Here is a 25,329-nt window from a genome sequence, read left to right as displayed (position 1 = left end):
CACACCTATACATGGGGGGTATCACTGTACTCAGGAGATGTTGTTGAATACATATTGAGGTTTTTTTTGGCAGTAACACATAACAGGGACTGAGAATATATGCCTAAAGTACAATGTGTGTGAAAAATAATGCAAAAAAATGACTACCTAAAAGTTTGACAAAGACTAGTGGTTGAATTAGTGCATGGAAAGTGTTAAAATACCAGCATTTGAAATACCCTAGGGTGTCTACTTTTCAAAAATATATGGTTTGATGGGGGTAATTTACATTGGCCGGCTTCAGAAATGTCCCAAATAGGACATGGGTGCATGATGACAGATATGAAAATTCCAAGTTGAAAAACTGGAATGCGCCCCCTAAAATTAAGGCCTTTTAGCCCCCAGAGAACCCGACACACCTATACATGGGGGGTATCACTGTACTCAGGAGATGTTGTTGAATACATATTGAGGTTTTTTTTGGCAGTAACACATAACAGGGACTGAGAATATATGCCTAAAGTACAATGTGTGTGAAAAATAATGCAAAAAAATGACTACCTAAAAGTTTGACAAAGACTAGTGGCTGAATTAGTGCATGGAAAGTGTTAAAATACCAGCATTTGAAATACCCTAGGGTGTCTACTTTTCAAAAATATATGGTTTGATGGGGGTAATTTACATTGGCCGGCTTCAGAAATGTCCCAAATAGGACATGGGTGCATGATGACAGATGTGAAAATTCCAAGTTGAAAAACTGGAATGCGCCCCCTAAAATTAAGGCCTTTTAGCCCCCAGAGAACCCGACACACCTATACATGGGGGGTATCACTGTACTCAGGAGATGTTGTTGAATACATATTGAGGTTTTTTTTGGCAGTAACACATAACAGGGACTGAGAATATATGCCTAAAGTACAATGTGTGTGAAAAATAATGCAAAAAAATGACTACCTAAAAGTTTGACAAAGACTAGTGGTTGAATTAGTGCATGGAAAGTGTTAAAATACCAGCATTTGAAATACCCTAGGGTGTCTACTTTTCAAAAATATATGGTTTGATGGGGGTAATTTACATTGGCCGGCTTCAGAAATGTCCCAAATAGGACATGGGTGCATGATGACAGATGTGAAAATTCCAAGTTGAAAAACTGGAATGCCCCCCCTAAAATTAAGGCCTTTTAGCCCCCAGAGAACCCGACACACCTATACATGGGGGGTATCACTGTACTCAGGAGATGTTGTTGAATACATATTGAGGTTTTTTTTGGCAGTAACATATAACAGGAACTGAGAATCCATGCCTAAAGTACAATGCGTGTGAAAAATAACACACCAAAATGACTACCCAAAAGTTTGACAAAGACTGGTGGTTGAATTAGTGCATGCAAAGTGTTAAAATACCAGCATTTGAAATACCCTAGGGTGTCTACTTTTTAAAAATATATGGTTTGATGGGGGTAATTTGCATTGTCCGGCTTCAGAAATGTCCCAAATAGGACATGGGTGCATGACGACAGATGTGAAAATTCCAAATTAAAAAACTGGAATGCGCCCCCTAAAAATAAGGCCTTTTAGCCCCCAGAGAACCCAACAGACCTATACATGGGTGGTATCACTGTACTCAGGAGATGCTGCTGAAGACATATTGGGGTGTTATTTGGCAGTAACCCTTAGCGTTCTCAGTAAATGTATTCTTGAATTGCTATTTTGTCAAAAAATCACCACTTTTTTTTTTTTTTTTCAAACTTTGGCATAGATTGGTGGTAAAATAGTTGCATGGAAAGAGTCAAAATACCCCATGTTTAATACCTTAGGTTGTGTTCTTTTAAAAAATATATATATGTGAAGGGTTAATCAGGGATTCCTGACAGATATCAGTGTTCCAATGTAACTATCGCTAATTTTTTTAAAAGATTTTTGGAAATAGCAAAGTGCTACTTGTACTTATTGCCCTATAACTTGCAAAAAAAAGCAAAGAACATGTAAACATTGAGTATTTCTAAACTCAGGACAAAATTTAGAAACTATTTAGCATGGGAGTTTTTTGGTAGTTGTTGAAGTGTAGGAGATTTTGAGGGTCAAAGTTAAAAAAGTGTGTTTTTTTCAATTTTTTCCTCATATTTTATAAATTTTTTTATAGTAAATTATAAGATATGATGAAAATAATGGTATCTTTAGAAAGTCCATTTAATGGCGAGAAAAACGGTATATAATATGTGTGGGTACAGTAAATGAGTAAGAGGAAAATTACAGCTAAACACAAACACCGCAGAAATGTAAAAATAGCCTTGGTCCCAAACGGACAGAAAATGGAAAAGTGCTGCGGTCATTAAGGGGTTAATGTGTGCTTAATAAGAAGCTAATGCAATAGCACTTAGGGAATTTTAAATGGACAATAGGTTTTTCTAACATTTTAAAATTTCCTTCCATTTGCTGGGCCCCTGTATCATATGACAGCCATCAGCCAATTACAGACTCATATGTATACACTGAACTCTTGCACATGCTTAGCGTGAGCTGGTGCCTCATTAAGTGTGACATTAGTTTCTCTTTAAGTTGGACACTTGCTATTTTTAAAATCGCAACTTCAGCTAGATTTTGCTCCAAAACATGTGCGTCTGATTTACTTCTTGCTCTGGATTAGGTACAAGTGGGCCTGTCTGAAACTGAAATAAACAATGTATATTCCTGTATCATTATAATATAGGAAAACGCCTCTATGTGAAATGCAAACATTTTTTTTGTCATTTTCTATGGTTTACATATGAAATGGCAGCACAGAAATCATTATTCTTAAATGATTTCAAACCCAAACTTTGTTGGCCCACATTTATCTGTTCACCTTCTTATAACACTATATAATTTTAGTATTTTATATATATTTTTTTAAACGATTGATAATTGAAAATCAGAAGATAACATTTGTTTTTGGCACCATGAACCATCTTGCAGTTTATACAGAAAATTAATAGGTATAAAAAAATCTAAACCTATAAATATTAGATACATTTTAAAATTCCACAATATTCTGATTTACTCAGCGTTGGATTAACCCATTTTTACATTTTATGCATGTTCCTACCCCTGTCCAAACTCACTCGGTGTTCAATAAATATATTTAAAAAAAAGAAGAAAAAAAACAATAAAAGAGTTTGACAAAAATGAATCCTAATTTAATTAAAAAATTTTACATTCTCCAAATTTTCACATTTATTTATCCTTGTATATTACCATCTCAAAGTGTTTAATGTGCCTTTAATGTAACTGTGTTGGTTATGCAAAACTGGGAAATGGGTAATAAAGGAATTATATATATATTATATATATTTATTAACAATCACAATTTTGGAGTAGACTGTCCCTTTAATATTGGCTTAAATTTTGCTAATCAGAAGTTAATAAAATAATAATAAAAAAAAATCACAAAAGTCTAGAAGAGTTCACACTACACAAATATTTGGAGAGCTGATAATATCTCAAGGAAAACTGGGATTTTCTTACACTGAAATTATTCACATGGAAGGTTAAAGTGAATTTAATACAATGTGAACATTTTATCTGCTTTATAATCAGAACCATTAAAGGGACATGGAAATCACAAACTTTCATGATTCAGATAGTACAAGTTTAAAAAAAAATAAAAAAAAATATTGTAACTTAGGTAACCTTCTATACTGTGGCCAATTTTGGGACAGTTGTAAATAGTGTGCAGCCAATGGCTGTGTGGAATATAATATTCTGCACTTTCATTTTTTTACAGGACCTGAAATGCTCACAATTTCAGAATGGAATTACAGGAAAAGGGGGCAAAATAATTAAATATATATATATATATATATATATATATATATATATATATATATATATATATATATATATATATATATATATATATATAAATAAAGTCTACACACCCCTGTTAAAATGTCAGGTTTCTGTGATGTAAAAAAATGAGACAAAAATAAATAATTTCTCCAACATAGGTGTGTCCGGTCCACGGCGTCATCCTTACTTGTGGGATATTCTCTTCCCCAACAGGAAATGGCAAAGAGCCCAGCAAAGCTGGTCATATGATCCCTCCTAGGCTCCGCCTTCCCCAGTCATTCTCTTTGCCGTTGTACAGGCAACATCTCCACGGAGATGGCTTAGAGTTTTTTAGTGTTTAACTGTAGTTTTTATTATTCAATCAAGAGTTTGTTATTTTAAAATAGTGCTGGTATGTACTATTTACTCTGAAACAGAAAAGAGATGAAGATTTCTGTTTGTAAGAGGAAAATGATTTTAGCAACCGTTACTAAAATCGATGGCTGTTCCACACAGGACTGTTGAGAGGAATTAACTTCAGTTGGTGGAACAGTGAGCAGACTTTTGCTGCTTGAGGTATGACACATTCTAACAAGACGATGTAATGCTGGAAGCTGTCATTTTCCCTATGGGATCCGGTAAGCCATTTTTATTACAGAAAGAAAAAAAGGGCTTCACAAGGGCTTTTTAAGACTGTAGACATTTTCTGGGCTAAATCGATTTATATATAAATATATTTTATCCTCCATAGCCTTGAGGAATTAATTTAATCTTGGGAATTATGTAAAATAACCGGCAGGCACTGTAGTGGACACCTTATTCTCTAGGGGCTTTCCCTAATCATAGGCAGAGCCTCATTTTCGCGCCTCTATTGCGCACTTGTTTTTGAGAAGCATGACATGCAGATGCATGTGTGAGGAGCTCTGATACATAGAAAAGACTTTCTGAAGGCGTCATTTGGTATCGTATTCCCCTTTGGGCTTGGTTGGGTCTCAGCAAAGCAGATACCAGGGACTGTAAAGGGGTTAAATATAAAAACTGCTCCGGTTCCGTTATTTTAAGGGTTAAAGCTTCCAAATTTGGTGTGCAATACTTTTAAGGCTTTAAGACACTGTGGTGAAATTTTGGTGAATTTTGAACAATTCCTTCATAGTTTTTCGCAATTGCAGTAATAAAGTGTGTTCAGTTTAAAATTTAAAGTGACAGTAACGGTTTATTTTAAAACGTTTTTTGTACTTTGTTATCAAGTTTTCGCCTGTTTAACATGTCTGAACTACCAGATAGACTGTGTTCTGAATGTGGGGAAGCCAAGGTTCCTTCTCATTTAAATAGATGTGATTTATGTGACACAAAATTTAGAGAAAATGATGCCCAAGATGATTCCTCAAGTGAGGGGAGTAAGCATGGTACTGCATCATCCCCTCCTTCGTCTACTCCAGTCTTGCCCACACAGGAGGCCCCTAGTACATCTAGTGCGCCAATACTCCTTACTATGCAACAATTAACGGCTGTAATGGATAAGTCTATCAAAAACATTTTAGCCAAAATGCCCACTTATCAGCGAAAGCGCGACTGCTCCGTTTTAGAAAATACTGAAGAGCATGAGGACGCTGATGATATTGGTTCTGAAGGGCCCCTACACCAGTCTGAGGGGGCCAGGGAGGTTTTGTCTGAGGGAGAAATTTCAGATTCAGGGAAAATTTCTCAACAAGCTGAACCTGATGTGATTACATTTAAATTTAAATTGGAACATCTCCGCGCTCTGCTTAAGGAGGTGTTATCCACTCTGGATGATTGTGAGAATTTGGTCATTCCAGAGAAACTATGTAAAATGGACAAGTTCCTAGAGGTCCCGGGGCCCCCCGAAGCTTTTCCTATACCCAAGCGGGTGTCTGACATTGTAAATAAAGAATGGGAAAGGCCCGGTATACCTTTCGTCCCTCCCCCCATATTTAAAAAATTGTTTCCTATGGTCGACCCCAGAAAGGACTTATGGCAGACAGTCCCCAAGGTCGAGGGGGCGGTTTCTACTCTAAACAAACGCACCACTATACCCATAGAAGATAGTTGTGCTTTCAAAGATCCTATGGATAAAAAATTAGAAGGTTTGCTTAAAAAGATGTTTGTTCAGCAAGGTTACCTTCTACAACCAATTTCATGCATTGTTCCTGTCACTACAGCAGCGTGTTTCTGGTTCGATGAGCTAGAAAAGGCGCTCAATAATAATTCTTCTTATGAGGAGATTATGGACAGAATTCATGCTCTCAAATTGGCTAATTCTTTCACCCTAGACGCCACTTTGCAATTGGCTAGGTTAGCGGCGAAAAATTCTGGTTTTGCTATTGTGGCGCGCAGAGCGCTTTGGTTAAAATCTTGGTCAGCGGATGCGTCTTCCAAGAACAAATTGCTTAACATTCCTTTCAAGGGGAAAACGCTGTTTGGCCCTGACTTGAAAGAGATTATCTCTGATATCACTGGGGGCAAGGGCCACGCCCTTCCTCAAGATAGGTCTTTCAAGGCCAAAAATAAACCTAATTTTCGTCCCTTTCGCAGAAACGGACCAGCCCCAAGTGCTACGTCCTCTAAGCAAGAGGGTAATACTTCTCAAGCCAAGCCAGCCTGGAGACCAATGCAAGGCTGGAACAAAGGAAAGCAGGCCAAGAAACCTGCCACTGCTACCAAGACAGCATGAGATGTTGGCCCCCGATCCGGGACCGGATCTGGTGGGGGGCAGACTCTCTCTCTTCGCTCAAGCTTGGGCAAGAGATGTTCTGGATCCTTGGGCACTAGAAATAGTCTCCCAAGGTTATCTTCTGGAATTCAAGGGGCTTCCCCCAAGGGGGAGGTTCCACAGGTCTCAATTGTCTTCAGACCACATAAAAAGACAGGCATTCTTACATTGTGTAGAAGACCTGTTAAAAATGGGAGTGATTCATCCTGTTCCATTAGGAGAACAAGGGATGGGGTTCTACTCCAATCTGTTCGTAGTTCCCAAAAAAGAGGGAACATTCAGACCAATCTTAGATCTCAAGATCCTAAACAAGTTTCTCAAGGTTCCATCGTTCAAAATGGAAACCATTCGAACAATTCTTCCTTCCATCCAGGAAGGTCAATTCATGACCACGGTGGATTTAAAGGATGCGTATCTACATATTCCTATCCACAAGGAACATCATCGGTTCCTAAGGTTCGCATTCCTGGACAAGCATTACCAGTTTGTGGCACTTCCGTTCGGATTAGCCACTGCTCCAAGGATTTTCACAAAGGTACTAGGGTCCCTTCTAGCGGTGCTAAGACCAAGGGGCATTGCAGTAGTACCTTACTTAGACGACATTCTGATTCAAGCGTCGTCCCTTCCTCAAGCAAAGGCTCACACGGACATTGTCCTGGCCTTTCTCAGATCTCACGGGTGGAAAGTGAACGTAGAAAAGAGTTCTCTATCTCCGTCAACAAGGGTTCCCTTCTTGGGAACAATAATAGACTCCTTAGAAATGAGGATTTTTCTGACAGAGGCCAGAAAATCAAAACTTCTAAACTCTTGTCAAATACTTCATTCTGTTCCTCTTCCTTCCATAGCGCAGTGCATGGAAGTAATAGGTTTGATGGTAGCGGCAATGGACATAGTTCCTTTTGCGCGAATTCATCTAAGACCATTACAACTGTGCATGCTCAGTCAGTGGAATGGGGACTATACAGACTTGTCTCCGACGATACAAGTAGATCAGAGGACCAGAGTTTCACTCCGTTGGTGGCTGTCCCTGGACAACCTGTCACAGGGGATGAGCTTCCGCAGACCAGAGTGGGTCATTGTCACGACCGACGCCAGTCTGGTGGGCTGGGGCGCGGTCTGGGGACCCCTGAAAGCTCAGGGTCTTTGGTCTCGGGAAGAATCTCTTCTCCCGATAAATATTCTGGAACTGAGAGCAATATTCAATGCTCTCAAGGCTTGGCCTCAGCTAGCAAAGGCCAAGTTCATACGGTTTCAATCAGACAACATGACGACTGTTGCATACATCAACCATCAGGGGGGAACAAGGAGTTCCCTGGCGATGGAAGAAGTGACCAAAATCATTCAATGGGCGGAGACTCACTCCTGCCACTTGTCTGCAATCCACATCCCAGGAGTGGAAAATTGGGAAGCGGATTTTCTGAGTCGTCAGACATTTCATCCGGGGGAGTGGGAACTCCATCCGGAAATCTTTGCCCAAATTACTCAATTGTGGGGCATTCCAGACATGGATCTGATGGCCTCTCGTCAGAACTTCAAGGTTCCTTGCTACGGGTCCAGATCCAGGGATCCCAAGGCGACTCTAGTAGATGCACTAGTAGCACCTTGGACCTTCAAACTAGCTTATGTATTCCCGCCGTTTCCTCTCATCCCCAGGCTGGTAGCCAGGATCAATCAGGAGAGGGCATCGGTGATCTTGTTAGCTCCTGCGTGGCCACGCAGGACTTGGTATGCAGACCTGGTGAATATGTCATCGGCTCCACCATGGAAGCTACCTTTGAGACGAGACCTTCTTGTTCAAGGTCCGTTCGAACATCTGAATCTGGTCTCACTCCAACTGACTGCTTGGAGATTGAACGCTTGATCTTATCAAAGCGAGGGTTCTCAGATTCTGTCATTGATACTCTTGTTCAGGCCAGAAAGCCTGTAACTAGAAAAATTTACCACAAAATATGGAAAAAATATATCTGTTGGTGTGAATCTAAAGGATTCCCTTGGGACAAGGTAAAAATTCCTAAGATTCTATCCTTTCTTCAAGAAGGTTTGGAGAAAGGATTATCTGCAAGTTCCTTGAAGGGACAGATTTCTGCCTTGTCTGTGTTACTTCACAAAAAGCTGGCAGCTGTGCCAGATGTTCAAGCCTTTGTTCAGGCTCTGGTTAGAATCAAGCCTGTTTACAAACCTTTGACTCCTCCTTGGAGTCTCAATTTAGTTCTTTCAGTTCTTCAGGGGGTTCCGTTTGAACCCTTACATTCCGTTGATATCAAGTTATTATCTTGGAAAGTTTTTTGTTTTTGGTTGCAATTTCTTCTGCTAGAAGAGTTTCAGAATTATCTGCTCTGCAGTGTTCTCCTCCTTATCTGGTGTTCCATGCAGATAAGGTGGTTTTACGTACTAAACCTGGTTTTCTTCCGAAAGTTGTTTCTAACAAAAACATTAACCAGGAGATAGTCGTGCCTTCTTTGTGTCCGAATCCAGTTTCAAAGAAGGAACGTTTGTTGCACAATTTGGATGTAGTGCGTGCTCTAAAATTCTATTTAGATGCTACAAAGGATTTTAGACAAACATCTTCCGTGTTTGTTGTTTATTCTGGTAAAAGGAGAGGTCAAAAAGCAACTTCTACCTCTCTCTCTTTTTGGATTAAAAGCATCATCAGATTGGCTTACGAGACTGCCGGACGGCAGCCTCCTGAAAGAATCACAGCTCATTCCACTAGGGCTGTGGCTTCCACATGGGCCTTCAAGAACGAGGCTTCTGTTGATCAGATATGTAAGGCAGCGACTTGGTCTTCACTGCACACTTTTACTAAATTTTACAAATTTGATACTTTTGCTTCTTCTGAGGCTATTTTTGGGAGAAAGGTTTTGCAAGCCGTGGTGCCTTCCATCTAGGTGACCTGATTTGCTCCCTCCCTTCATCCGTGTCCTAAAGCTTTGGTATTGGTTCCCACAAGTAAGGATGACGCCGTGGACCGGACACACCTATGTTGGAGAAAACAGAATTTATGTTTACCTGATAAATTACTTTCTCCAACGGTGTGTCCGGTCCACGGCCCGCCCTGGTTTTTTAATCAGGTCTGATAATTTATTTTCTTTAACTACAGTCACCACGGTATCATATGGTTTCTCCTATGCAAATATTCCTCCTTTACGTCGGTCGAATGACTGGGGAAGGCGGAGCCTAGGGGGGATCATGTGACCAGCTTTGCTGGGCTCTTTGCCATTTCCTGTTGGGGAGGAGAATATCCCACAAGTAAGGATGACGCCGTGGACCGGACACACCGTTGGAGAAAGTAATTTATCAGGTAAACATATATTCTGTTTTTCGTCCCTTTCGCAGAAACGGACCAGCTTCTACTTCTACATCCTCTAAGCAAGAGGGTAATACTTCTCAACCCAAAACAGCCTGGAGACCGATGCAAGGCTGGAACAAGGGTAAGCAGGCCAAGAAGCCTGCCACTGCTACCAAAACAGCATGAAGGGATGGCCCCCGATCCGGGACCGGATCTGGTGGGGGGCAGACTTTCTCTCTTTGCTCAGGCCTGGGCAAGAGATGTTCAGGATCCTTGGGCACTAGAAATAGTTTCTCAAGGTTATCTCCTGGAATTCAAGGAACTACCCCCAAGGGGAAGGTTCCACAGGTCTCAATTATCTTCAAACCAAATAAAAAGACAGGCATTCTTACATTGTGTAGAAGACCTGTTAAAGATGGGAGTAATTCATCCAGTTCCAATAAGAGAACAAGGGATGGGGTTTTACTCCAACCTGTTCATAGTTCCCAAAAAAGAGGGAACATTCAGACCAATTCTAGATCTCAAAATCCTTATGACCACGGTGGATTTAAAGGATGCGTACCTCCATATTCCTATCCACAAGGAACATCATCAGTTCCTAAGGTTCGCTTTTCTAGACAAGCATTACCAGTTTGTGGCACTTCCATTCGGATTAGCCACTGCTCCGAGAATTTTCACAAAGGTACTAGGGTCCCTTCTAGCGGTTCTAAGACCAAGGGGCATTGCAGTAATACAGTACTTGGACGACATCCTGATTCAAGCGTCATCTCTGTCAAAAGCAAAGGCTCATACGGACATCGTCCTAGCCTTTCTCAGATCTCACGAATGGAAAGTGAACATAGAAAAAAGTTCTCTTTCCCCGTCAACAAGAGTTCCCTTCTTGGGAACAATAATAGAATCCTTAGAAATGAGGATTTTTCTGACAGAGGTCAGAAAATCAAAACTTCTAAGCTCTTGTCAAGTTCTTCATTCTGTTCTTCGTCCTTCCATAGCGCAGTGCATGGAAGTAATAGGATTGATGGTTGCAGCAATGGACATAGTTCCTTTTGCACGAATTCATCTAAGACCATTACAACTGTGCATGCTCAGACAGTGGAATGGGGATTATACAGACTTGTCTCCGACGATTCAAGTAGATCAAAGGACCAGAGATCCACTCCGTTGGTGGCTAATCCTGGACAACCTGTCACAGGGAATGAGCTTCCGCAGACCAGAGTGGGTCATTGTCACGACCGACGCCAGTCTGGTGGGCTGGGGAGCGGTCTGGGAACCCCTGAAAGCTCAGGGTCTATGGTTTCGGGAAGAATCTCTTCTCCCGATAAACATTCTGGAACTGAGAGCGATATTCAATGCTCTCAAGGCTTGGCCTCATCTAGCAAAGGCCAAATTCATAAGGTTTCTATCAGACAACATAACGACAGTTGCATATATCAACCATCAGGGGGGAACAAGGAGTTCCCTGGCGATGGAGGAAGTAACCAAGATAATTCAATGGGCGGAGGATCACTCCTGCCACTTGTCTGCAATCCACATCCCAGGAGTGGAAAATTGGGAAGCGGATTTTATGAGTCGTCAGACATTCCATCCGGGGGAGTGGGAACTCCACCCGGAAATCTTTGCCCAAATAACTCAATTATGGGGCATTCCAGACATGGATCTGATGGCGCCTCGTCAGAACTTCAAGGTTCCTTGTTACGGGTCCAGATCCAGGGATCCCAAGGCGACTCTAGTGGATGCACTAGTAGCACCTTGGACCTTCAACCTAGATTATGTTTTCCCACCGTTTCCTCTCATTCCCAGGCTGGTAGCCAGGATCAACCAGGAGAGGGCTTCGGTGATCTTGATAGCTCCTGCGTGGCCACGCAGGACTTGGTATGCAGACCTGGTGAATATGTCATCGGCTCCACCATGGAAGCTACCTTTGAGACAGGACCTTCTTGTTCAAGGTCCATTCGAACATCCGAATCTGGTTTCTCTCCAACTGACTGCTTGGAGATTGAACGCTTGATTTGATCAAAGCGTGGGTTTTCAGATTCTGTAATAGATACTCTGATTCAGGCTAGAAAGCCTGTAACTAGAAAAATTTACCATAAGATATGGAAAAAATATATCTATTGGTGTGAATCTAAAGGATTCCCATGGAACAAGATAAAAATTCCTAGGATTTTATCCTTTCTACAAGAGGGTTTGGAGAAGGGATTATCTGCAAGTTCTCTGAAGGGACAGATTTCTGCGTTATCTGTTTTACTTCACAAAAGGCTGGCAGCTGTGCCAGACGTTCAAGCGTTTGTTCAGGCTCTGGTTAGAATCAAGCCTGTTTACAGACCTTTGACTCCTCCCTGGAGTCTTAATCTAGTTCTTTCAGTTCTTCAAGGGGTTCCGTTTGAACCCTTACATTCCGTAGATATTAAGTTATTATCTTGGAAAGTTTTGTTTTTGGTTGCAATTTCTTCTGCTAGAAGAGTTTCTGAGTTATCTGCTCTGCAGTGTTCTCCGCCCTATCTGGTGTTCCATGCAGATAAGGTGGTTTTGCATACTAAGCCTGGTTTTCTTCCGAAAGTTGTTTCCAACAAGAATATTAACCAGGAGATAGTTTACCTTCTTTGTGCCCGAATCCAGTTTCAAAGAAGGAACGTTTGTTACACAATTTGGACGTAGTCCGTGCTCTAAAATTCTATTTAGAGGCCACTAAAGATTTCAGACAAACTTCTTCTTTGTTTGTTGTTTCTTCTGGTAAAAGGAGAGGTCAAAAAGCAACTTCTACCTCTCTTTCTTTTTGGCTTAAAAGCATTATCCGTTTGGCTTATGAGACTGCCGGACGGCAGCCTCCTGAAAGAATCACAGCTCACTCCACTAGGGCTGTGGCTTCCACATGGGCCTTCAAGAACGAGGCTTCTGTTGACCAGATATGTAGGGCAGCGACTTGGTCTTCACTGCACACTTTTGCCAAATTTTACAAATTTGATACTTTTGCTTCTTCAGAGGCTATTTTTGGGAGAGAGGTTTTGCAAGCCGTGGTGCCTTCCATTTAGGTGACCTGATTTGCTCCCTCCCTTCATCCGTGTCCTAAAGCTTTGGTATTGGTTCCCACAAGTAAGGATGACGCCGTGGACCGGACACACCTATGTTGGAGAAAACAGAATTTATGCTTACCTGATAAATTACTTTCTCCAACGGTGTGTCCGGTCCACGGCCCGCCCTGGTTTTTTTAATCAGGTCTGATGTATTATTTTCTCTAACTACAGTCACCACGGTATCATATGGTTTCTCCTATGCATATTTCCTCCTGTACGTCGGTCGAATGACTGGGGTAGGCGGAGCCTAGGAGGGATCATATGACCAGCTTTGCTGGGCTCTTTGCCATTTCCTGTTGGGGAAGAGAATATCCCACAAGTAAGGATGACGCCGTGGACCGGACACACCGTTGGAGAAAGTAATTTATCAGGTAAGCATAAATTCTGTTTTCAGAACTTTTTCCACCTTAAATGTAACTTATAAACTGTACAACTCAATTCAAAAACAAACTGAAATATTTTAGGTGGAAAGAAGTAAAAATAAAAAAAATAAAATAACATGGTTGCATAAGTGTGCACACCCTTAAACTGATACTTTGTTGAAGGGGTTGTAGCTGTGTTCAGAATTAAGCAATCACATTCAAAATCATGTTAAATACGAGTCCGTACACACCTGCAATCATTTAAGGTGCTTCTGATTAACCCCAAATAAAGTTCAGCTGTTCTAGTAGGTCTATCCTGACATTTACTTAGTCGCATCCTACAGCAAAAGCCATGGTCTGCAGAAAGCTTCCAAAGCATCATAGGGATCTTATTGTTGAAAGGTATCAGTCAGGAGAAGGGTACTAAAGAATTTCCAAGGCATTAGATATACCATGGAACACAGTGAAGACAGTCATCATCAAGTAAGGAAAATGTGGCACAGCAGTGACATTACCAAGAATTGGACGTCCCTCCAAAACTGGTGAAAAGACGAGAAGAAAACTGGTCTGGGAGGCTGCCAAGAGGCCTTCAGCAACATTAAAGGAGCTGCAGGAATATCTGGCAAGTACTGGCTGTGTGGTATATGTGACAACAATTTCCCATATTCTTCATATGTCTGGGCTATAGGGTAGGGTCGCAAGACAGAAGCCTTTTCTTATGAAGAAAAACATCCAAACCCGGCTATTTTTTGCAAAAAACACAACCGAAGTCTCCCAAAAGCATTGTGTGAAAAGGTTTTATGGTCTGATGAAACCAAGGTTTAGCTTTTTTGGCCATAATTCCAAAAGATATGTTTGGCTCAAAAACACTGCATATCACCAAAAGAACACCATACCCACAGTGAAGCATGGTGGTGGCAGCATCATGCTTTGGGGCTGTTTTTCTTCAGCTGGAACTGGAGCCTTAGTCAAGGTAGAGGGAATTATGTACAGTTCCAAATACCAGTCAACATTGGCACAAATCCTTCAGGCTTCTGCTAGAAACCTGAACATGAAGAAGAACTTCATCGTTCAGCATGACAACGACCCAAAGCATACATCCAAATCGACAAAGGAATGGCTTCACCAGAGGAAGATTAAAGTTTTGTAATGGCCCAGCCAGAGCCCAGACCTTCATCCGATTGAAAATCTGTGGGGTGGTCTGAAGAGGGCTGTGCGCAGGAGATGCCCTCACAATCTGACAGATTTGGAGTGTTTTTGCAAAGAAGAGTGGGCAAATCTTGCCAAGTCGAGATGTACCATGCTGATAGACTCATTACCAGAAAGACTGAGTGCTGTAATAAAATCAAAAGGTGCTTCAACAAAGTATTAGTTTATTTATTATTTAGTTTACACTTATGCAACCATATTATTTTTTTATTTTTACTTCCCTCCACCTAAAAGATGTTTGTTTTTCAATTGAGTTGTACAGTTTATAGGTCACATTTAAGGTGGAAAAAGTTCTGAAATTATTTATCTTTGTCTAATTTTTTACATCACAGAAACCTGACATTTATTTATATATATATATATATATATATATATATATATATATATATATATATATATCTATATATATCTATAATTTTATATTACCATCTCAGTGTTTAATGTCCCTTTAGAGACTGTAAGAATAATACCTGTGTAGTATTGACTGCATTGGTATATTTCAGAAAGGTGGTTTAAAAAAATGTTAATTGATAGATCATTTATTTTTTTATTTTTTAACATCTTCCCCCATAATGGTGTTTTCAGGAGTCTGAGTGTATGAAGCAATGTGGCAATGAAGAGTTTTCTAAAGGACATTATAGCTTGGCATGTGAGCTGTACTCAAAAGCTATAGAATATTAGTAAGTATGTTGCTCTTTTCTTCATATACATTTTATGTGGACTGAAAGACATTGAGTAATAAAGATTGTTCAGTATAACATAAATGACCTGCAATAGCAGGGGGAGCTCTACTCTACACTATGTCTCCTTTTTACAGAATCTCATGCTTTTCATATTCCTTTGCAGGTGATTGCTGTAATATAGATTTATCAATAATAAACTGTGAGCAGACTTCTTACTACTTGAGATGAGCAGTGCTCACATGAAATACCTGTGCACCAGTTAGCTTTAAAGGAATTTTGAAAAACTGACTTACTCTTTAAAAAAATTAAAATACCAAAATAAAGGTATAAGAAGAAACCAGTATAACTAACCATACTGTGTGATGTCCTTTATGCATCCTTTTCTGATTTGAACCTCATAGTTAGAATGATAGGCTACAAGGAAGGATCTAGCTCTGTGTTTAGCATGTCATATAGATGTGCATAGATTAGCAATTATGCAATATAACAACATAGTGAGGCTGTAAACGATTTTGAAATTTGTGATGACGCATACAGTTTAATTCAGAACCCAGATCTTATACCTTTTTTAAGTTTCTTAGATTTTACAAAGTACTTCTTGTTTTTTACAGTCCTGATAACCACCTTCTGTTTGGCAATCGCGCTCTCTGCTTTATTCGCATGGGCAAATACAAGTGAGTGTTTGTTTTGATTATTATTTTTTTTATAACGCCAGAAATAATTTATTAAAGTCAATCTTATGTTTCCCAGCTTCTTCACACTGATATAATCAATTTGGTTTATAAGTCAGCCATATGCATGTGACCGTCATCAGCTTGAGAGAGATGGAGGACCCTAAACATTGCTGTTATTTAAAGGGACAGTCTACAATAGCATTTTTTATTGTTTTAAGAGATAGATAATCCCTTTATTACCCATTACCCCCAGTTTTGTACAACCAAACAGCCCCCCTGATCACATGACTGTGACTATTTAAAATCTATTCACTTGCATTTAGTGCTGTGCTGTGTTGTGCTAACTCTTAAACAACTTCCCGGGCGTGAACACAATGTTATCTATATGGCCCACATGAACTAGCAGTCTCCTGTTGTGAAAAGCTAATAAAAAATCATGTGATAAGAGGCTGTCAATAGAGCCTTTGATCTAACAATGTTGGTTGTGCAAAGCTGGAGAATAGGTAGTAAAGGCGATCTCCTATATTTTTAAATAATAACAATTTTTGAGTAGACTGTCCCTTTAAAGGTTAAAGTCAAAATTAAACTTTCATGATTCAAAAATAACATGAAACTTTCCAATTTACTTCTATTATCATATTTGCTTTGTTTTCTTGGTATCTTTTATGGAAGACAAAACCTGGGTAGGCTGTTTGGAGCTTATGAGCGTGCACGTGCCTATAGCAGTCTGTGGCTGGAGTGTTTGTAACTATGTATAACATTGATATAAACACTGTTGCAAACACTGCTACCACATAGCTAAAGACGTGCACACTCCAGAGCTGATGAAACAGACAGAGGTTTGAGACGCGTTGTTTTCTGTGTTATATTATCAGTGTTATGTGGTCTGAACTCTGTTTTTAAATGGTTTTTATTACATTTTACACCTTTACCATATATGAGAGTCTGAGCTTTCTATCACCCATTGAGGACACCTGGGATACCGGTTCTCTTTCTGGGTCAGTGAGCTGGGACACTGCTAACTTCCAGTCTGTCTAACTTAGCCTTATTGGGTTCTGCTCCATTTGTGAGTATCCAATTTGTATCATCATATCTTGATTTGTATCTACTATATCACACTAGGAGGCGCCCTTGTCTTGTGATTGGTTTTCACAGCAAAAAACACTCAAGAGCTTATCTAGGATTACTCTTTAACAAAGGGTACAAAGTGAAGGAAGTAAAATGTATATTAGAAGTAAATTGGAAAGTTATTTTAAAAGTTCATGCTCTATAAATCAATTTAAGTTTAATTTGGACTTGCCTCATTCAATTTACTAATCTGTTGTTAAACTTTATTTAGGGGCAAAGAGATGTAGATGTAAATAGTCCCTCGCTTATCTGTGTTTTTAGTTGTTTATTTAATCACTGATTAGATGCTGCCTTTGGCCTTATTTGAGTAGGTAGAAATCTCCCACAAGTCTTCATTGCACCCCTTCATCCTACACATAGCCCGTTGTGTCTGCCTCAGATCACACAGTCCAGCTAGGGTTTATTTTGGAAGAAGTGAATACATTTAACCCCTAGATATAGTGTCATTTTTATGTCACATTTAAATTAAACATAAGACCCTGGACGTTAAAACACCGAAACTAAAACTACAATGTTAGTTTAAAGTAAGATTATGTTGTGTGCAGCGTCATCTGTTATATCCACAGATCTTTTAATAGTATTTGTTTCTCCAACATAGGTGTGTCCGGTCCACGGCGTCATCCTTACTTGTGGGATATTCTTATTCTCTTCCCCAACAGGAAATGGCAAAGAGCCCAGCAAAGCTGGTCACATGATCCCTCCTAGGCTCCGCCTACCCCAGTCATTCTCTTTGCCGTTGTACAGGCAACATCTCCACGGAGATGGCTTAGAGTTTTTTAGTGTTTAACTGTAGTTTTTCATTATTCAATCAAGAGTTTGTTATTTTCAAATAGTGCTGGTACGTACTATTTACTCAGAAACAGAAAAGAGATGAAGAATTCTGTTTGTATGAGGAAAATGATTTTAGCAACCGTAACTAAAATCCATGGCTGTTCCACACAGGACTGTTGAGAGCAATTAACTTCAGTTGGGGGAACAGTTTGCAGTCCCTTGCTGCTTGAGGTATGACACATTCTAACAAGACGATGTAATGCTGGAAGCTGTCATTTTCCCTATGGGATCCGGTAAGCCATGTTTATTACGATTGTAAATAAGGGCTTCACAAGGGCTTATTTAAACTGTAGACTTTTTCTGGGCTAAATCGATTGATTATTAACACATATTTAGCCTTGAGGAATCATTTTATCTGGGTATTTTGATATAATAATATCGGCAGGCACTGTTTTAGACACCTTATTCTTTAGGGGCTTTCCCAAAGCATAGGCAGAGTCTCATTTTCGCGCCGGTGTTGCGCACTTGTTTTTGAGAGGCATGGCATGCAGTCGCATGTGAGAGGAGCTCTGATACTTATAAAAGACTTCTGAAGGCGTCATTTGGTATCGTATTCCCCTTTGGGTTTGGTTGGGTCTCAGCAAAGCAGATACCAGGGACTGTAAAGGGGTTTAAAGCTTAAAACGGCTCCGGTTCCGTTATTTTAAGGGTTAAAGCTTCCAAAATTGGTGTGCAATATTTTCAAGGCTTTAAGACGCTGTGGTGAAAATTTGGTGAATTTTGAACAATTCCTTCATGTTTTTTCGCAATTGCAGTAATAAAGTGTGTTCAGTTTAAAATTTAAAGTGACAGTAACGGTTTTATTTTAAAACGTTTTTTGTACTTTCTGATCAAGTTTATGCCTGTTTAACATGTCTGAACTACCAGATAGACTGTGTTCTGAATGTGGGGAAGCCAGAATTCCTATTCATTTAAATAAATGTGATTTATGTGATAATGACAATGATGCCCAAGATGATTCCTCAAGTGAGGGGAGTAAGCATGGTACTGCATCATTCCCTCCTTCGTCTACACGAGTCTTGCCCACTCAGGAGGCCCCTAGTACATCTAGCGCGCCAATACTCCTTACTATGCAACAATTAACGGCTGTAATGGATAATTCTGTCAAAAACATTTTAGCCAAAGTTAACCCTTGTCAGCGTAAGCGTGGCTGCTCTGTTTTAGTTACTGAAGAGCATGACGACGCTGATATTAATATCTCTGAAGGGCCCCTAACCCAATCTGAGGGGGCCAGGGAGGTTTTGTCTGAGGGAGAAATTACTGATTTAGGGAACATTTCTCAGCAGGCTGAATCTGATGTGATTACATTTAAATTTAAATTGGAACATCTCCGCATTTTGCTTAAGGAGGTATTATCCACTCTGGATGATTGTGAAAATTTAGTCATCCCAGAGAAACTATGTAAAATGGACAAGTTCCTAGAGGTGCCGGGGCTCCCAGAAGCTTTTCCTATACCCAAGCGGGTGGCGGACATTGTTAATAAAGAATGGGAAAGGCCCGGTATTCCTTTCGTCCCTCCCCCCATATTTAAAAAATTGTTTCCTATGGTCGACCCCAGAAAGGACTTATGGCAGTCAGTCCCCAAGGTCGAGGGAGCGGTTTCTACTTTAAACAAACGCACCACTATTCCCATAGAGGATAGTTGTGCTTTCAAAGATCCTATGGATAAAAAATTAGAAGGTTTGCTTAAAAAGATGTTTGTTCAGCAGGGTTACCTTCTATAACCCATTTCATGCATTGTCCCTGTCACTACTGCCGCATATTTCTGGTTTGATGAACTGCTTAAGGTGCTCGATAGTGACTCTCCTCCTTATGAGGAGATTATGGACAGAATCAATGCTCTCAAATTGGCTAATTCTTTCACTCTAGACGCCTCTTTGCAATTGGCTAAGTTAGCGGCTAAGAACTCTGGGTTTGCTATTGTGGCGCGCAGAGCGCTTTGGTTGAAATCTTGGTCGGCTGATGCGTCTTCCAAGAACAAGCTACTAAACATTCCTTTCAAGGGGAAAACGCTGTTTGGTCCTGACTTGAAAGAGATTATCTCTGATATCACTGGGGGTAAGGGCCACGCCCTTCCTCAGGATCGGCCCTTCAAGGCAAAAAATAGACCTAATTTTCGTCCCTTTCGTAAAAACGGACCAACCCAAGGTGCTACGTCCTCTAAGCAAGAGGGTAATACTTCTCAGGCCAAGCCAGCTTGGAGACCAATGCAAGGCTGGAACAAGGGAAAGCAGGCCAAGAAACCTGCCACTGCTACCAAGACAGCATGAAATATTGGCCCCCGATCCGGGACCGGATCTGGTGGGGGGCAGACTCTCTCTCTTCGCTCAGGCTTGGGCAAGAGATGTTCTGGATCCTTGGGCGCTAGAAATAGTCTCCCAGGGTTATCTTCTGGAATTCAAGGGACTTCCCCCAAGGGGGAGGTTCCACAGGTCGCAGTTGTCTTCAGACCACATAAAAAGACAGGCGTTCTTACATTGTGTAGAAGACCTGTTAAAAATGGGAGTGATTCATCCTGTTCCATTAAGAGAACAAGGGATGGGGTTCTACTCCAATCTGTTCATAGTTCCCAAAAAAGAGGGAACGTTCAGACCAATCCTAGATCTCAAGATCTTAAACAAATTTCTCAAGGTCCCATCGTTCAAGATGGAAACCATTCGAACTATCCTTCCTTCCATCCAGGAAGGTCAATTTATGACCACGGTGGATTTAAAGGATGCGTATCTACATATTCCTATCCACAAGGAACATCATCGGTTCCTAAGGTTTGCATTCCTGGACAAACATTACCAGTTCGTGGCGCTTCCTTTCGGATTAGCCACTGCTCCAAGGATTTTCACAAAGGTACTAGGGTCCCTTCTAGCGGTGCTAAGACCAAGGGGCATTGCAGTAGTACCTTACCTGGACGACATTCTGATTCAAGCGTCGTCCCTTCCTCAAGCAAAGGCTCACACGGACATTGTCCTGGCCTTTCTCAGATCTCACGGCTGGAAAGTGAACGTGGAAAAGAGTTCTCTATCCCCGTCAACAAGGGTTCCCTTCTTGGGAACAATTATAGACTCCTTAGAAATGAGGATCTTTCTAACAGAGGCCAGAAAAACAAAGCTTCTGGACTCTTGTCGGATACTTCATTCCGTTCCTCTTCCTTCCATAGCTCAGTGCATGGAAGTGATCGGGTTGATGGTGGCGGCGATGGACATAGTTCCTTTTGCGCGCATTCATCTAAGACCATTACAACTGTGCATGCTCAGTCAGTGGAATGGGGACTATACAGACTTGTCTCCGAAGATACAAGTAAATCAGAGGACCAGAGACTCACTCCGTTGGTGGCTGTCCCTGGACAATCTGTCTCAAGGGATGATGTTCCACAGACCAGAGTGGGTCATTGTCACGACCGACGCCAGTCTGATAGGCTGGGGCGCGGTCTGGGGATCCCTGAAAGCTCAGGGTCTTTGGTCTCGGGAAGAATCTCTTCTACCGATAAATATTCTGGAACTGAGAGCGATATTCAATGCGCTCCAGGCCTGGCCCCAGCTTGCGAGGACCAGGTTCATACGGTTTCAATCAGACAACATGACGACTGTGGCGTACATCAACCATCAGGGGGGAACAAGGAGTTCCCTAGCGATGGAAGAAGTAACCAAAATTATTCTTTGGGCGGAGTCTCACTCCTGCCACCTGTCTGCTATCCACATCCCAGGAGTGGAAAATTGGGAAGCGGATTTTCTGAGTCGTCAGACATTGCATCCGGGGGAGTGGGAACTCCATCCGGAAATCTTTGCCCGAGTCACTCACCTGTGGGGCATTCCAGACATGGATCTGATGGCCTCTCGTCAGAACTTCAAAGTTCCTTGCTACGGGGCCAGATCCAGGGATCCCAAGGCGGCTCTAGTGGATGCACTAGTAGCACCTTGGACCTTCAAACTAGCTTATGTGTTCCCGCCATTTCCTCTCATCCCCAGGCTGATAGCCAGGATCAAGCAGGAGAGGGCGTCGGTGATCTTGATAGCTCCTGCGTGGCCACGCAGGACTTGGTATGCAGATCTGGTGAATATGTCATCGGCTCCACCTTGGAAGCTACCTTTGAGACGAGACCTTCTTGTTCAGGGTCCGTTCGAACATCCGAATCTGGTTTCACTCCAGCTGACTGCTTGGAGATTGAACGCTTGATTTTATCGAAGCGAGGATTCTCAGATTCTGTGATCGATACTCTTGTTCAGGCCAGAAAGCCTGTGACTAGAAAGATTTACCACAAAATTTGGAAAAAATATATCTGTTGGTGTGAATCTAAAGGATTCCCTTGGGACAAGGTTAAGATTCCTAGGATTCTATCCTTCCTTCAAGAAGGATTGGAGAAAGGATTATCTGCAAGTTCCCTGAAGGGACAGATTTCTGCCTTGTCGGTATTACTTCACAAAAAGCTGGCAGCTGTGCCAGATGTTCAAGCCTTTGTTCAGGCTCTGGTTAGAATCAAGCCTGTTTACAAACCTTTGACTCCTCCTTGGAGTCTCAATTTAGTTCTTTCAGTTCTTCAGGGGGTTCCGTTTGAACCCTTACATTCCGTTGATATTAAGTTATTATCTTGGAAAGTTTTGTTTTTAGTTGCGATTTCTTCTGCTAGAAGAGTCTCAGAATTATCTGCTCTGCAGTGTTCTCCTCCTTATCTGGTGTTCCATGCAGATAAGGTGGTTTTACGTACTAAACCTGGTTTTCTTCCAAAAGTTGTTTCTAACAAAAACATTAACCAGGAGATTATCGTACCTTCTCTGTGTCCAAAACCAGTTTCAAAGAAGGAACGTTTGTTGCACAATTTGGATGTTGTTCGCGCTCTAAAATTCTATTTAGATGCTACAAAGGATTTTAGACAAACATCTTCCTTGTTTGTTGTTTATTCAGGTAAAAGGAGAGGTCAAAAAGCAACTTCTACCTCTCTCTCTTTTTGGATTAAAAGCATCATCAGATTGGCTTACGAGACTGCCGGACGGCAGCCTCCCGAAAGAATCACAGCTCATTCCACTAGGGCTGTGGCTTCCACATGGGCCTTCAAGAACGAGGCTTCTGTTGATCAGATATGTAGGGCAGCGACTTGGTCTTCACTGCACACTTTTACCAAATTTTACAAGTTTGATACTTTTGCTTCTTCTGAGGCTATTTTTGGGAGAAAGGTTTTGCAAGCCGTGGTGCCTTCCATTTAGGTGACCTGATTTGCTCCCTCCCTTCATCCGTGTCCTAAAGCTTTGGTATTGGTTCCCACAAGTAAGGATGACGCCGTGGACCGGACACACCTATGTTGGAGAAAACAGAATTTATGTTTACCTGATAAATTTCTTTCTCCAACGGTGTGTCCGGTCCACGGCCCGCCCTGGTTTTTTTAATCAGGTCTGATATTTTATTTTCTTTAACTACAGTCACCACGGTACCATATGGTTTCTCCTATGCAAATATTCCTCCTTAACGTCGGTCGAATGACTGGGGTAGGCGGAGCCTAGGAGGGATCATGTGACCAGCTTTGCTGGGCTCTTTGCCATTTCCTGTTGGGGAAGAGAATAAGAATATCCCACAAGTAAGGATGACGCCGTGGACCGGACACACCGTTGGAGAAAGAAATTTATCAGGTAAACATAAATTCTGTTTTTCTTGTATTGCCGATTTATTTTTCTTTTGCAAGATGTACCGAGTCCACGGATTCATCCTAACTTGTGGGATATTGTCCTTCCTGACAGGAAGTAGCAAAGAGAGCACCACAGCAGAGCTGTCTATATAGCTCCCCCCTTAACTCCACCCCCCAGTCATTCTCTTTGCTGGCTCTAAGCAGGAAGGGTAAAGAGAAGAGGTGTTAAACTGTTAGTTTTATTTTATCTTCAATCAAGTGTTTGTTATTTTTAAATGGTACCGGTGTTGTACCATTTACTCTCAGGCAGGACATAGATGAAGATTTCTGCCTGGAGGATGATGATCTTAGCATTTGTAACTAAGGTCCACTGCTGTTCCCACAGAAGCTAAGGAGTACAGGAAAACTTCAGTGTGAGGAACGGTTTCTTGCTATACAGCAATGAGGTATGTTCAGTCATATTTTCTGCAGACACTGTGTTAACTCAGAAAGGCTGACAATGTCCCCATTAGGGGAAGGGTAAGCAGTAATCCTAGTATTATCAGAGGTTTTTACTAGCTTGCATAAAGGGTTAATTTTTTGTGGGCACTCAGTTTATGTGAATTTGGGACAAACATTTTTGTGTCTGGGAGTAACGTTTTCTGTTTTATGGGACATTTGCTTGAGGGTTCTTTTGGGTTGTTTATAACCCACATGGCTTTCAGGCAGGGTTTGTTAGTTTTGTGTAGGCCCCAGCAACATCGAGTGAGGTGGGCGGGGCCTACATTTACAAGCAGCATGCAACTTCTCCTCAGGTCCTGAGAGTCTTCTGAGGGACTAATTGAAGCTTTAAACCCCATATTATCGCTTCCTAAGGGCAGGTAGGGCCAGGTGCTTTAGGGGGTTTTAACCGGTTTTAGACACTTATCAATCCGTTTTTTTTCATTTGGGGGTCTATTGCTTTGTTACTTGTGGTGCAATCCTTCTAAAGCTTAGTGGGTGTACTGTTAAAATTTCAGAATTTTTGAAGCAATTTTAACCTGTTTTGCAGTTTGTGTATGCCTTTTTTTCTCTTAAAGGTACAGTACCGTTTTTGCAAATTGTGTCTTTTTCATTAAATAAAGTGTTTTCCAAGCTTGCTTGCTTCATTGCTAGCCTGCTAAACATGTCTGACACTGAGGAAACTCATTGTTCAATTTGTTTAGAAGCCATTGTGGAACCCCCTCTTAGAATGTGTCCCAATTGTACTGATATGTCTATAAATTGCAAACAGCATATTTTGACTTTTAAGAATTTGGCATTAAATGATTCTCAGACAGAAGTAAATCGGGTTTCGCCATCTAGTTCTCCCCAAGTGTCACAACCAGTTACGCCCGCACAAGCGACGCCAAATACTTCTAGTACGTCTAATTCTTTCACCTTGCGAAATATGGCTTCAGTTATGAATACTACCCTCACAGAGGTTTTATCTAAACTGCCAGGGAAGCGCAGTAGCTCTGGGTTAAGAACAAATGCTGAGCCTTCTGACGCTTTAGTAGCCGTGTCTGATATTCCCTTACAATGTTCTGAGGTAGGGATGAGGGATTTGCTGTCTGAGGGAGAGATTTCTGATTCAGGAAAGATGTTCCCTCAGACAGATTCAGATATGACGGCATTTAAATTTAAGCTAGGGCACCTCCGTTTATTGCTCAGGGAGGTTTTAGCTACTTTGGATGATTGTGACCCTATTGTCGTTCAAGAGAAATTGTGTAAAATGGACAAATATTTAGAGGTTCCTGTTTACACTGATGTTTTTCCGGTCCCTAAGAGGATTTCGTACATTGTTACTAAGGAGTGGGATAGACCAGGTATTCCGTTCGCTCCCCCTCCTGTTTTTAAGAAAATGTTCCCCATTTCTGACACCATAAAGGACTCATGGCAGACGGTCCCTAAGGTGGAGGGAGCTATTTCTACTCTGGCTAAGCGTACATCTA

The 25,329-nt window shown here is 41.3% G+C and overlaps 1 protein-coding gene across 1 annotated transcript in view; it reads left to right on the top strand.

The window, feature by feature from the left end:
- The window catches only part of TTC3 (tetratricopeptide repeat domain 3), a 410,905-nt gene that overhangs the window by 57,636 nt on the left and 327,940 nt on the right, over nt 1–25,329 (top strand). Inside the window, exons 6-7 of the mRNA XM_053705936.1 lie at nt 15,036–15,130; nt 15,745–15,807. Coding sequence (XP_053561911.1) covers nt 15,036–15,130; nt 15,745–15,807 — 158 coding nt within the window. The remainder of the gene's footprint in view (nt 1–15,035; nt 15,131–15,744; nt 15,808–25,329) is intronic.

This window comes from Bombina bombina, chromosome 3, assembly GCF_027579735.1.
Source record: "Bombina bombina isolate aBomBom1 chromosome 3, aBomBom1.pri, whole genome shotgun sequence".
NCBI lineage: Eukaryota > Metazoa > Chordata > Amphibia > Anura > Bombinatoridae > Bombina > Bombina bombina.
This window is presented reverse-complemented; position numbering and strand designations above follow the sequence as displayed.